Raw genomic sequence first — 14,897 nt, forward strand, 5'->3', positions numbered from 1 at the left:
CTATCTATCTGTCTGTCATCTGGCCATCCATCCATATGCATACATCCTATTTTTGTTCCTGCTCTTCCTATTGTTTTTGTTTCTCTTGAGAATCTGAGATAATACATTATTTTTGGGGTATTATTTTACTTCACTTATTTCAATCTTCATGTGTTTTTGTGGATGCTGGGAGTACACGAGGGCTCCCCTGTGAAGTGGCCACACTGAACAGAAAGTTTTATTCACACATCACATCCTTTGTAACCACCTCCACCATGAGTGGTCTGGCTCCAAATACACAGCTGACAGACACTTGGAAGACACAAATTGTATGCCATCTTGGTAATGTTAGCTATTCATTTACAAAGGGACAGAATGCATTAAAGGACATCATTGGGTTTACTTTTTAAAAAGAAATTATTTTTAATTGCTAAAAATTATATAGATTTCCAGTGTATAACATAAATGTGTTTTGTTTCCTTTGACCAACATCACCCAGCTTTCTTCACTTTCATGCCCTGATAACCCGCATTGTACTCTGCTTCTTAATTTGACTTTCTTAGTTTCCAAGTACAAGTGAGATAATACATTATCTGTTTTTTGTGCCTGGCTTATGTTAGTTAATATAATGTTCTCTAGGTTCATCCAAGTAATCACAAATGACAGGATTTCATTCTCTTTTAAAGCTGGATAGTATTGCACTCCATACACACACACACAAACACACACACACACACACACACACACACACACAGTGGTACCTCACTTCATGACACTTTTGTTTGCAAACAATGTGGTTTGCAAACAGAAGCATTTGTCACAATTTTTTGTTTCCAAACTCTGCATCAGGTGACAGATATTACCGAGGCCACCTTTCCTACACAAACACAAACACAAACATGGCCATCTTTCCAAAATTTTTTTTTTGTATATCCTTTTATTGGTACATTTTATGTATACGATATAATGACATTCATCATTGGAAATATGCACCTTTACATAATCTCTCTTGGTTCTTATTTTTTCCCCCTTCCCCTGCCCTCCCTTCAACCCCCGCATCCCTCCCCATTTACAAAGACTTTGTTTCCATTTTTTCATTTTCTCATATTAATTCCATTCCCTTCTTTCCTTTCCCCTACCCCTCCCACTTCCCCTTCCTCTTTGTCCCTTTTCCTCCTATTTCACATCATATCTTTTCAAAATTGTAGAACACATTAAATTTGTGAACCAATGTGCATATCTATATCTATATATTTCTTTATCTATTCATCTACTAATGGGATATGTCCATTATTTATTGACTCACCTTTTTAATTTTTGTGTTTCTTAGAGTAAAATTCCTCACAGTGTAATAGGCAAGCACTTGAACATTCTTCTGATTGACCAAAAAGTTCCCATATTCTTCACTACCATCTGTTGGCCAGTACTGGTCACATTTTCTCTGCAAAAGAGAAAATAAAGATTTTATTTATGTATTTCAAACATACAATGTAAAAGTCATTCCTGAAGCAAGTGAAGGTTGCAGATCATGACAGGAAGATTCTCTGACTCATCTAAACATCATTTTTCCTTTCTCAGTGATTTTAAGTTAGTTGCAGAGGAGACTAGGGATAGAATCATAGAACTGAGAGACTTGACATGACCTAGGCTCATCTTCCCTCTTTCATAAAAAGAAAGTGATGCCAGATGTATTGAGAGCCTGCACTCAAATCCAGGTCCTTCAAATGAAAATAGGTTATAGTCTTCTCTGCTTTTTAGTAAGTCTCATTCATGTTTTTTTCAGAGCATGAAGAATGTATTTAAAGAAAGAGATAGCTGCACTGATGGTAACAAATTTTGACCTATAATGCTGACTGGGTCCTTTTAGCTGTCATACTTACAAGAAGAAATCCTTATCCTTATAAACCCTTATTAGTTTTATTAATTTTTGTTGCTTTTAATGCTGACTCTTAAAGCTAATTAAAAGGATCTCTAATTGCAATCTGGAGATGACACAATAAATGACCCACATACCCTTCCTTTCTCAACAAGGTTTGTTATCATGATGATAACTTCCACGTTATGCTCCCATATCATTCTCCAGAAGTCTTCAGCTGTGGATTTCAGGGGTCCTTGGGCAGCAATGTAAGCCTTTGGCCTGTTATATCCCTGAAGAGAAAATTAACAAGTCTTTCTCACTAACTGTATTATATATACGCTTTACAACTGTGTATATATATATATATATATATATATATATATATATATATATATATATAAAGTCTTTAAGGTCAGTGCCATTTTTCTATAACAGAAATCTATTAAATTTGCAAAGCTGGAGAAAGTTGATAAAACCAGGAAGGATAACAACTGTCTCTTAACTATAATATTTGTTAAAAAATAGTTCTCTTTGCTTTGGCACATTCACAATTCTCTGCATTTTTATTCCAAATGCTTTTAGCCTATATCGATTTACTGTGCTTAAGATTTGCTTTTTGATTGTGTTGTTTTGGAATGTTTGTCAGACAATGTGGCTAAGTGTCCATATCAGTTAAGAAACCTCTGGAGTTCTGACCTTTTTTCTCTCCTCGGTGGGAATGAGTAGGCCTACTCATTACTAGCCATCCTTGAGTAAGCATCACGGGAAAAGATGTTTTACAAACATTAATCTAATCCATCATCTATGCAAAATGGAAGCTCCATCCCTGATTTGCAGAGGTGCAAACTGAGGCTCAGCAGAGTTAAGTGGCTGTCCAATGTCCCACTGCTAACCAATGGCAGAGGTACAGTTCAAAACCAGTCAAAACTGGAAAACTCTATTTAATTCTGACACACACACTGCCACCTATGGAAGCATGAAATGATGTTCATTACAAACCCACTTTATACTCATGTATGCAGTTTTTTGAATTTAGTGTTGCATATGGCATTAACCTGAAGACAATCTGTGAGATTAGGGTCTGGGAAATAACTGAATTCTGCTGACATTCTATTGACTACAGTGAAAAACCAGAAATCAGTGAGTAATATACAGTGCCTGGAGAGGTCCAGAAAGTTTGAAATGCTCTAGTGTCCTGAGGGGAGCCCCAAATTATAAAAGATCGCTAAGTGGTTTAATAACCATGTGTTTGTCTATTAGTAGTACCAAGAAATTCTTTCAGTTAGGATGCATTGATCATCTGCTATATGTACAACATTGTGTCAGGAGCTATAGGAAATTAAAAATAAGCATTTGTCCTACCCCTTACATTTGAGAGTTATAAACCTAACTGAATATACATATTCTGTCTTGAACTTACATTCCTAGCCTGAGTTCTCCCCACTCCCAGAAGATAAGCCAATTAAACTGCCATTCGATCTGAAATCATTTAGTCATAAGATTTTCTCTTAAAATTATTCACTCTGATTTGTTTACTATTGCTAAATCAGAAAACGTGTTACACACAGGTGTATACACAGTATCATAAATCCAGCATCTGATATAACTGCCATAAACTTTCAGATCAAGCATGCTTACATCAACATAATTGGCATTGATGTAATCAGTCAGTTTTCCATCTTTTTCAGCAAGTTGTGCAAGCTTAACCCTGCTATGATCATCTGGAATAAAAAATAATGTATTTCAATAAAACACAGACTACTTCAGAATAAAGGCCATTTATATTTGTGTCATAATTTATTTCACACAATTAAAATGACAAAAATAATTTATGAGGCTTTGGAGGAAATGAGGAAATAAAGATAACAAAGATGAAGAACAAAATTTCTGCTTTAAAGAAATATTCTACTGTATTAGGTGAGCCTAGGACATATACCAGAAGGGAATATACGTGTGTTGAGAGAGAAGCGCAACACCAAGGGAGATGTGAAGGCAGACAGTATATTGGCTTGGGATGATAATAAAAGTTTTCATAGTGGTTGAAGCTTGAAGTTGGCATCTTGGATGGATATTTAAAATGATTCTGGGGCTGTGAGTAGTGGAGAGCCACTCAGTGAGAAGGAAGAGTGATGAGAGTCCCAGAAAGCTAGGGAAGGTTGGCAGCAGACAAGCTCTGAACAGAAGACTGATGGGTGAAGAGACACAACAGAAGGAAACAGAAGGATTCTTGGCTCTTTCCAGGAAATGGAGGCAGGAAGACAATTATCCAGGCACAGAAAAGGTGCCAATGCCAGGTGAAAGGGGCTAAAAACCATAGTAAGGTTGTATAGTATAACTGTGGGAATTCAAACATGTTGAAACAAGGAATGTGGGATTAACTTCAGTTCTACAGAGCTTATATTTACTTGCAGGAGATACATAACGACAGAGGAAAGCGTTACTAGAAGGAAACTTGGTTGTTTCGTGGGGCAGAATATTTCCAATTAAAATGTGTTCTGTTTATAAAAGAAACAAATGGAGTCATATCATGCTATGCATTGTCAAACACAAATTCTATTTCCTGATAACCCAAGACCTGAAACAGCCCTACTGAGAGCTGGCTGTCAAGGTCTTCAGGACGCTGGTTAATGTCACAGCAGTGAGGAAGATGAAGTCAGCTGAGTTGAGGATGTACTCACAGGCAACAATGTTTACATATCGGTTCTTGTGCTTATTGTCAGGGTGGTTAGAGCTGTCTGCTGTAATGCCTAAATTAACAGTACAGCTCTGTACTTCCTGCAAGAAATCGCACAGACACCATTTTAATACACATGCTTTTAAACAAAACACCTTAAAATAAAATATGCAAGACAAAACAAACAAAATAGTCTATCCAAAAACAAAAACTTTTTTTTTTTTTATGTATTACAACTACTTCTTGGCTAAAAGAAAATGCAGTGAAATAATGCCTTACCTGGTAAAACTCTTTCAGTGTCTAATGAGGGAATGAATGCCAAAAAAGTAAAGAAATCAAATTCCACAGCACACGACAAATGAGAAAAAAAAGTGTTCATATTAGGTTTACAATGGAAAACTATGATCATGCAATAAATACATTTGTCACATACTAACAAAACAATGTTTCAAACAATTGCATGCAAATCAAACTAACAATCTGGAACCTTAAAATTATGTGAAAGGAAAAAAATAACAATTTTTAAAAGGACACTGATGTCATATAATGACTTTTTAAAAAGTAATAGATGAAAACAGCCATAGATTCCATGGCCCATTTTGTAATAGTTATTGAATTTGCTAATGTACAGATACAATTTTACTTCACCATTATAGCACTATTTAAAACTCTGAAGTAGTGATACAGGTTTCTTTTTTTTTTTGTCTTTTGAGTTATTTTAAAAGATAAATAGCTTCATATTAGGTGGTTTGTAACATACTTAAAGTTGTCAAACCATTAAAATTCTCCTTAAATTTTTTGTTCCAATCTATCATGTTATTTGAAGCAAAATTTAGATAGGATTACTTTCTATATATTTAATTAGTAGGCTCCTTTTTGTTTAAACTTCAGTGGGTATGGAAAAGTTATTTCTGCCATTTTTTATTAAAATGAATTAAAGTGCCCTTCAGAGATATTTCCTGTCTAAATACCTTAGTTTAAAATTTAAAACTTAGTATTAAGATAATAAAATGAAAGCGTTATAACTTATGAATCTGATTCTTTAGCAAGTGGCCCACCATCTCTCCAAACAAGCTTTGAAGGCCTCTTTTGCAGCAAGTCATTCTGAACAATGAAAAACAATCTAATAGGTGAACCACTTAAAAGGTGTAGCATTACTAGTTATTAAAATAATTATTAAGTAATTGAAAATTTTTCTTTAATCAGGACATGTGTTAAAAGCAGTAAAGAAAAAATTTTGGGTAAAGGTATGAAGTCATCTTATTAATTTAATTACTGTGGACTGTTTATATTCAAAATTACTTTATGCTTGTGACAATAATGATCTGCCTTTGGGCACATGCTATCAACATCTTCAATTATCAATAGTCTATTTTAGGCCATTTTTTAACATTTGGAAGATCAGAATGATCTTTGACATATCTTCCCTATCACCAGTATAACTTTCTTTGACATTAGCCTGATAGTTGCTATCAGTTAACACTGCGGTTAACTTTAAGTAACAGCAGTTATTGCCGAGGTGACATTCTATTACCAGTAACCTTTATCTTGTGGGAAGAAAAAATAATTTGACATTTTTTTTCATATTAAAGATTGAAGCCAGGGGCTTACACATGCTAGGCAAATGGGCTACTACTGATTTTACATTCCCCATCCTTTCGATTTAATTTTGAGATAAGGGCTCCCTAAATCACCTGAGCTGCCTTCCAACTTGATAACTTTCTGCCTTAGTCACTCCAATAGCTAGAATTGCAGGTGTGCACTGCCACACTTGGTTATGAAGTCGATGTTTTAAATATATAATTCTTCACATTATATCACATTTCATTTCTCTTGCTTTCTTCAAGCTGTTTCATGTATGGCATTTTCCTTTCCTAAGTCTTAACTGATGAGAGACCTGGGAAGTGATTAATGTGTGGAAGGAGGTACTAGATGTTAGGAGAGTAAATCCTATGATCAGATCTAGAGCTCCAAGTCCTTCAAGTAGGAGGATCATTGAGCATTTGGGGTTGGGCAGGTGAGGGAGAGATGAAAAGGCAGTAGGATGAGGTGCTTCATAGAGGGAAGAGGCCAGAAGGGAGGCTGATGGTTGCTTGCTAATGGAAAGGGCATGAAGTTTAAAATTACAGACCTAGGTTTAAATTCCAGCTTTGCTATCTATAGGCTGTTAATGAACTTCTATGCAGTCTGAGTTCATGGATAACAAATAGAAAGAATAACAGCTAACTTCCAGAGTAGAGTGAAGGTTGAATGCGGGAGTACCTAGTCAATGACATGCTTGGAATGATCAAATACAGTAATTTTTTCTTTTTCTTACTGTGGCTATTGTTACTTTTGGGTTTATAATGTCCTGTTTTGAAAAATCTGTCTAAATGATATGATAATTCACTAGGCCAATACATTTGGAGTAAATTTCTCCACCTTTTCTATTCTAAAAATATATAACAGACTATCAACTGGGAAATTTTTCACTGATTTTAAAGTGCAAGTTTTTTAGAAACACATTTTCTTGAGAAGAATGATTTACTTTGTAAAATAAAAGAGCTATCTAAATGCTTTTGCATTGGTATAATATTTACAATTAAGAATTTGTATGCAGTTTAGCTGAAAATCATGATATTTAGTAGTTTAGTATAATTCATATAATTTAGAAAATTAAAAAGAATCTGTTACAAATTCAGATTTTTATTTTATTTTTTATAGTTTTTAAATTTTATTTTATTGGTACATTTTAGGTATACAATATAATGACATTCATCATTGGAAATTTGTACCTTTACATAATCTCTCTTGGTTCTTATTTTTTCTTTATTTTCTTTCTACCACTTTGCTCATAGTTTTTTTGTTTTGGTACCAGGGATCAAACTCGGGATCAAAGTTTTGGTACCAGGGATCAAACTTCTGCAGGTTGCGAGGCAGGCAGTGGAACCACTGGGACAAATGCCCGGCCCAAATTCAGATTTTTAAAAAAGACCGCTAGCGATCTGTACTTAATGGTAGAGAATTAACATTATTTTTTATTCTTCCACTAGTACAAATTGGCTTTTAAAATGGAAAACCTACTTTCTAAATTATATGGTAACCATAACACATCTCCGGAACAAACAAGTAATTATAGAACTGATATTTTCCCTAGAAATAAAAATGGTTTCAATGCTTTTCAGTCAAGAAATAGCCTACCGCTGAATCTTCAGAATTTATTATTTTCTATATTATTTTAAACAGATACATTGAGATCATACCTCAAATTCTTCAGTAAACCCATTACTAGCATGTAAGTCTGCAACATGCTTTGGAAAGTGCTTTATTGGAATTGCTCCAACATCATCTAAGTACATAAAAAAAACCTGTGTTAGAAAGGTAAAACAATAGAAATGAACGTGTCTCTTCTTTACAAACTATTTCCTAAAACAACTTCCAAATTGAATTATTTTAAAATCCCAACTAAATCTGTGCTCAGATTTTAAGCAACAATTACCAATTTTATTTATATTTATTCTCAAACTTAAAGTGAATTTTCGTAATCTGATTTCATCAATAATCCCTTTTCCATACATAGTAGAAAAGACCACATAATGGTGGTCTAATGTTAATTTATAAATACCAACAAAGCCTTGCTTATCAAGCACTCCATCTCTTTACGAACAACTTTGTTTTAAATAAGTAGGAGTTACATGTAAATTCTGGAGAAAAAAGACATGCATACTATATTTTCAATTTTACTACAGTACAATTTCAGTTTTATAAAACTGAACAGTTTAATGCCTTACAGTCAAGTAGTCAGATGTTTAAAACATTTTTCATTTTCAATAAATAATAAAAATATTTATACAAAGTATATTCATTAAGAATAATTTCAAAAAACCTTTGGGACTTTTAATCTGCAAAACTTCAAGAATTCTAACTTGAAAATATGCTATGTAAACAAAGTCATTGGATCTGTTAATTAATTGTGAAGGGGCCAAATTTCTTTAACTGCCCTGTTTTACTTCTTTTTTTCTTTTCCTGGAAATACTTTCCAAGATTAAGTACATTACTAGTTCACAGTATGCAATTTCACAAGTGGTTTCTCTGACAAGGGAACATCAAACACATTTCACTAGAAACAGTTATTTACATCAACAGATGTTCTGCATTTAGGCCATGTAATATTTTTAAGCTTCAGTTCCCAAGAATTTGTTGAATAAAAAAATTAGAATCCATCTGTTCTCTCTCTTAGATGAGTGGACGTGAATACTAAAATTGAATTAGCCACTCAAGCTTAAGAAATACTAGACAAGGGTGTAATTCCACCTTCACACCTACCGAACCATCTTGATTAGAAGAAGCTTTTATAATTAGATAAGAAAACAGAAATAATTTGTCACACTTGAGTCATTAGTGCTAGTGAATGTCCTTCAAATCCAGTCATGTTACCCTACTCAGCCAGCCTTTCGCAAGCAGACTAAGTTTTACCAACAGTTAGCTATTTCGGTAATTTCTCTTATTAACTGGTCTGTAAGCCAGTGATGCTAATGTATCTTTTCATTTTTTGACTTAATGTGAAAGGTACCTATGCAGGTGATCATGAGTGAATCTCTGAAAGCTGAATGAGTGAAGGAAGGCTATGCCCTTGGGTACTATTCTATTGACAGTCAAAATGGAGGATTTTCGATTTCATACACAAGTTCCTGACTTAACGTTACTGCACTTATTGGTTAAGCACATAAACCAGGCTGGATTCTGGATAACATAAGAGTTAATTTGCACACCCACACTGAACAGGGTAGGTAGAGGAAATATGTTCAGAAGTGAAGAGAATCAATTTGCAACAGGCAGATGAAAGCTCTCAGTCTCCAATTCTAAGAATGGTAATGAAAAATTATCCCATATTGATATAAATGCACAGGATTTTAATACACACTAGAACAGAAATAAAACGGAGGTGGTCAAAGAGTTGGAGTTGATAAAATAGTACAGTGGCACATTCCCATAGTTTCTGCTATTTGGGAGGCTGGGTTAGGAAGGTCAGAAAGTTCAAGGCAAGCCTGGAGCAATTTAGAGAGACTCTGTCTCAAAATAAAAAATAGATATGGCAGGGGAAGTAGCTCAGGGGCAGAGCACCCCTGGTTTGAGCTCTAATACTGATAAAAAAGGTGAAAAACCAGCAAGTCACTTTTAATTTCCTCTAATATAAGCATAAATTTATATAAAATAGATAATATATATTCTACATCATAAATTTCATAACTATGGAATTTATATAAAATATAAATAAAACGTTTTTTTCTGCTTCTTTTAGTCAAGAGATTTCTGACGATAACATCCCACAGAACTTGACCCTCTAGCGATACTTTATGGAGCATCAGACAGTTTCAATAGTAATCTCTGTAAAATGACCACACAGATTAATTTTTATTTCTAGATCCCTAGTTTGGTGACTTCCAGATCCCCATCTCATTCTTTATTCTCCAGTACTTCTTACATAGTTCACACAGTTCCAGTCGCCGCACTTTGTGTTATCACATTTCATCAAAGATGTTACATAAAGTATTAACTAAACAAGTGGTTGTGGTCTTACTTACCATGTGAACTTTGGAGTCAGGGAAGGTCTCAACCAAAATGACCCTGATTAAGTTTTGGATATTGTTATCCAGGTAAGTTTTGTTAACAATAGTCAAATGTTTTCCCAAATAAATATTCAACCATTCAACATTTGGAGACTTCAAGTATCTCAAGCAACTATATATTCTTTGTGTTTGTGTCTCTCTTTTTTTTCACCACTATTACCAGCATTTTATAGAGGTTTTTTCCTAATGTAATTAAGATTATTTTCTCATATAAATGCAAATGAGCAGAAAGGAACTAGGTTTTTGCCTTATTTTTGTTATTTTCTCCTATGAACATTTACTGCACCGGTGTATTTTGACATTTGTTGCTTAGTTTTCCATTAAAGTAATGGAAATTAGTAAACTTCAGAAATATTTTTAACTAATATTTTATTGCTATAAATGCTCAATTCCAACATGTTACACCTGAAGAATTATTATTTTGCCATATCTGCTGTATGGTTAAGAATGCTTAAAATTAATGAGAAGAAGATATAAGCCTGAGTGCCTGATATGTGATACAGTTAATATTTGAGGCAACATATATAGTCACTAATTTATATTATAGCCATTTGCCAAGTGCTCAAATACAAACAAGCCTCTTTAACATTGTGGTTTTATTTTAGTATCTCCCAGCTACTCATGGTCACACTTTAAGTCATTACCTGAAATCGGAAAGATAGGTGTTGGCGGGGTAGATATTACTCGAGGGGATGTACTGTCCTCTAAATAAAAATGTGCAGTCTGGAAGCATTTTCTGAAAAAAAGAAACAATTTATACTTCTGTCTGCATGGAAAATCAGATAACTTGTGGGTTTCCTCTTGATGGAAATATACACATTAAAACGAAAGTGAATATATGTTTAGTAGAGTGATTGCTGTATCTAAATCTATTTTAACAAAACGTAACATACTAAAGAATGTTATGTTCCTCAAATTTATCTCAGTTTTACCTGTGCCAGATGCAGAAGAGTGAATGAGCAGGTATCAGACACATCAAAAGCAGAGATAACATTTGAGGTGCTGCTGGTACCAACAGTACTTTGCTGATAAAGAAAACCTCAATGTCCCAGAGACTCTCCCACTGTTGCTATATACCAGAGTGTCCCGCCATCTTGGACAGGACCAGGTCAAAAGCTATTTTTACTTAACATTTAAGTGACCATATACCTTGGGATACATTCAACTGGTAGCAAAAGTCAACAAGAAATGATGATGCAGAAATGAAGTTCCACAATGGTAAGATCTTGAAAAAAGAAGGCAGCTCTGTGTTATATGATAATAAAGTAGTGGCAGAACTTCAGGGAGGAAATAATGAGTATACAACCTAAACTTGGAGTGATTTTATTTGCAACAGATGCTGGTCTTGTTGATGAGGGTTTTGAGAATGAATATATTTGGAATCAATGACAACTATGACCTACAATGTCACTTGAATATATTTTCATTCAGATAATAAGAGTAACATCTGGTAAGAGCACACTAGGAACTATGGAGAGGAGCAGAGAACCAACGGCTGCTATAAAGTAATGCAAACCACCCTTAATTTAAGAAATTCAGATAATACTGCTAATGACACTCTTTGATGTTAGCTATTTATTTGAAGTACTTACTAGTCATGAATGGTTTAATCAGAAATACCTGTTTGTGTGAAAATGTCAAACTCATTTTCCATTTTAAAGCTTCAAGCTACAAGGTACTTCTTTCTCCTAATGAGCTTTAACATAACATTTGCTCCTATGTAGAGCCACCTCTAAATCTTGAGATTTTTCTAGCAAGTTACTTTGCTGGATAAAAATTCTTGAATGGCTTCGCACTGCAACTACAATGATATTGAATTATTTTAGCATGAGTAGTAAGACTTTTCATGACTGAGCCCTCATCAAGTCAGTAGCTTCATCTCCTATGACTGACTCTCTCACCCAGCAGGCTCCAGTCCACACTGGTCCTCTCTCACTCCTGTCTTTACTCAGGCCCTTGGCTTTGTAACTCTCTCTGTTCACCTACTGTCTTTCCCATTATCTATGCATTGGCCGAAATGCTACTTCCCTGAGAATCCCTGACTCTGGTAGCTGATGGTGTCAGCCTATGTTTCTAAGTCACTCTGCATGGTCACTTTAATTTTTAGTACTTATTACTACATGAAATACAGTTGGTTCTCTACTTAAAATGGCATTATTTCCTGACAAACTCATTATAAGTTGAAAATATCATAAGTAAACTTCATGTATACTCCAAATATGTACTAATGAAATACAAATTAAAAAATAAAAGGATCAAAAATGAAAGTAATAGTAATATTCTTGAAAAAAGAAAATATCATTAGCTGAAAGTATATTCAATGCAGTCAACCTGCCGTATCATAGCTTAGCAACCCAGTACAATGTAGAGTATCAGTTTATGTAGTGATTCTGCATCTGACTGGGAACTGTGGCTCGCTGCCACCACCCAGCATCTCAGGAGACTATCATACTACATATGACCAGCCTTGCAAAAGGCCAAAATTCAAAAAATATTTTCTACTGAATTGCACTGTTTTCACGCCAATGTAAAGTTGAAAAAAATCAAACTATCCTAAGTTGGGAACTATCTGTACCATTATTTATTTGTTTTACATGTTTATAGTTGGTTTTCCCCACTGGAATGTTTGTCTGATAATTGAAAGTACTTTTTATGAATCACTTCAGTATTGGTCCTCAGTGTTGTCATATTATAGATATCCCCAAATATTCAATAAATGAATTGCTATATGTGAGAATAATGTAAAAAACTGTATAGTTTATTTATAACCTTAATGTTACAAAAAGGGAAAGCACCCTGAAGAATCAATTTTCATAGCAAAAATTATCCTTCTGATGTGGTAGTATAAGACTTTGATAATCCAACTGGGAAACATAAATTGACAGAACATGGAATATTTTTTTTCAGAGAAAATGGTACAGAAGGAACATGATGGGATCCAGGATCAAATGACAAAGAAAACTGAGCTAGGATCATATCCTGGAAAGCAGACAGTAGGCAGAATGATGAGCAATGGGAGAGATGAAAACCACAGTTCTGTGATAAAGAAATTATCTACTGGAGGCTCACATGAACAGAACTGAAAGCAGACTGGACCAGAAGCTATAAGAAATTTCAGTCTGTGCAACCATGGTTACCATGCTTGGATACAATGACATGGAAACACTGCATTTGGTACAGAATTTGAGAGCTCTCAAATATAGTTACTCAAGCAGATGAAAATTGAAAAAAAAAAGAATCTTAAAGCTGTAAAATGCCTTCAGTGCCCTAATGTGATTCATAGGGGATACAATAATCCCTTTAACAGAATCCTTGATACATAGTTAAGATCTAGTTTGATATCTCAGTAGGAAATAACTCACTTTTTTGTGACTTGCTAGAGACTTCTTTCTTCTACTCACTTGAAACCCATTCCTTTCTAATTACCTCCAAATGGCACATAGAGTAGGCCTTCCTGCTCCCCACTGTGGCTCTTTCTGTTAGTAATTTCTTGTTCTGTATTCTAAACATTTTTAGATTATGGAGGTCAAGATTATTCAAACCTAAATGCTACCTATCTATTTTCCTAACCATCTCTGATGATTCTGCTTGAAGTTTATACTCTAGTAACACAGCCACACGATTGACCTTTGAAACTGCCTTGTTCTCTCCTAACTCAGACTCTCCTCTCCCCTCTTTAGACCCAATTCTCCTGAACAAATGCCTCACTCTCCAATATGCCAAGAAATCCCTGTCCTCCTTCAGGACAGCTCAGAGGCATCTTCTCTGTGAAACAGCCTCTCATTTCTTAAGCAGATCCCAGAAGTACAGCTTCTCTGTTTCCACTGCACCTAACAGAAACTACCATTCATGCTCATCTACATAAGGACTGTTCTGAAAAATATACCTAATCAATCAAAAAATTATCTTAAGTTCCTAGATATTACACTTCATTGTGTTATTTTCTTGATTGGTGGTTAGGACAATATTTTTGTAATATATTTGGTTTATGTCTATTATTCATATAATTTTTTTTACAGATAAGGTTATGATTTTTTATTTCCTGTGAATCAAACTCTTAATAGAGTGCAAGGAGTACAATGGGTACTCAATATTTGTTGAATTAGATGGGTTTCTAGCAGCACATAAACTCCACCAACCACCATTAGCGGTGTCCTAGATTATCTCTCTTTTTTTTTCTGGTACCAGATATTGAACTCAGGACCTTGTACTTTCTAGGCAGGCATAGCACCACTAAGCTACATCCCCTGCCAAGATTATCTTGCCTACCTGAGTCTCAAATTAAATAACTTGAAGTGTCAAAACATGTGTGTGTGTCTGTGGGGAGGGGATGGGATCTACAGGTACAGAAAGATGGATAGCTGAATGGATGGATGGCCGGATAGAAGGAGAAATGATGTGTCAATAACTCTGAGGGAAGTGAAAGAAGGCAGTGTCTGACAGAATATATAAAGGTAAATTAAACCATATTGCCATTGAGGTTTAACACATTGCTAATGTTCATTGTTGTAAGTGGGTAAATACTAACTCTATTTGATTCAATTATTTTATCAAAACTTTGTTGGTTTTAGAAGGTAATTGTCTCAATAATGTTATTTGGCATTAATTTCCAAAAAGAACCTTATAAATCATACCAAAAAACTTGCATGTGGGAAAAATTAAAACTGCGTAGGTGGACTTATGGATGAATTTCATCTGTATAAAGTTTGGTTTTGTTTTATGGGGCAGTCTCACATGGGTAGTGACGCTCTGCTTAAAAGGCAGTATGGCACCAGCA

At 34.6% G+C, this 14,897-nt stretch overlaps 1 protein-coding gene across 11 annotated transcripts in view; it reads right to left on the bottom strand.

Moving 5' to 3' along the window:
* The window catches only part of Ptprz1 (protein tyrosine phosphatase receptor type Z1), a 188,787-nt gene that overhangs the window by 17,734 nt on the left and 156,156 nt on the right, over positions 1–14,897 (bottom strand). For 7 of the 11 annotated variants that reach the window (XM_004856450.4, XM_087204589.1, XM_004856449.4 and 4 more), the window contains 7 exons: positions 10,765–10,856; positions 7,754–7,839; positions 4,791–4,811; positions 4,516–4,612; positions 3,476–3,558; positions 1,993–2,127; positions 1,286–1,420 (listed from right to left, as the gene is read on the bottom strand). In XM_004856450.4, coding sequence (XP_004856507.2) covers positions 1,286–1,420; positions 1,993–2,127; positions 3,476–3,558; positions 4,516–4,612; positions 4,791–4,811; positions 7,754–7,839; positions 10,765–10,856 — 649 coding nt within the window. The remainder of the gene's footprint in view (positions 1–1,285; positions 1,421–1,992; positions 2,128–3,475; positions 3,559–4,515; positions 4,613–4,790; positions 4,812–7,753; positions 7,840–10,764; positions 10,857–14,897) is intronic. The other 4 variants (XM_004856451.4, XM_087204590.1, XM_004856448.4 and 1 more) reach the window with 1 other exon arrangement.

Source organism: Heterocephalus glaber, unplaced genomic scaffold (assembly GCF_053883595.1).
Source record: "Heterocephalus glaber isolate CG9 unplaced genomic scaffold, H.glaber_assembly_v1.0 deba00000546, whole genome shotgun sequence".
Taxonomy (NCBI): Eukaryota; Metazoa; Chordata; class Mammalia; order Rodentia; family Bathyergidae; genus Heterocephalus; species Heterocephalus glaber.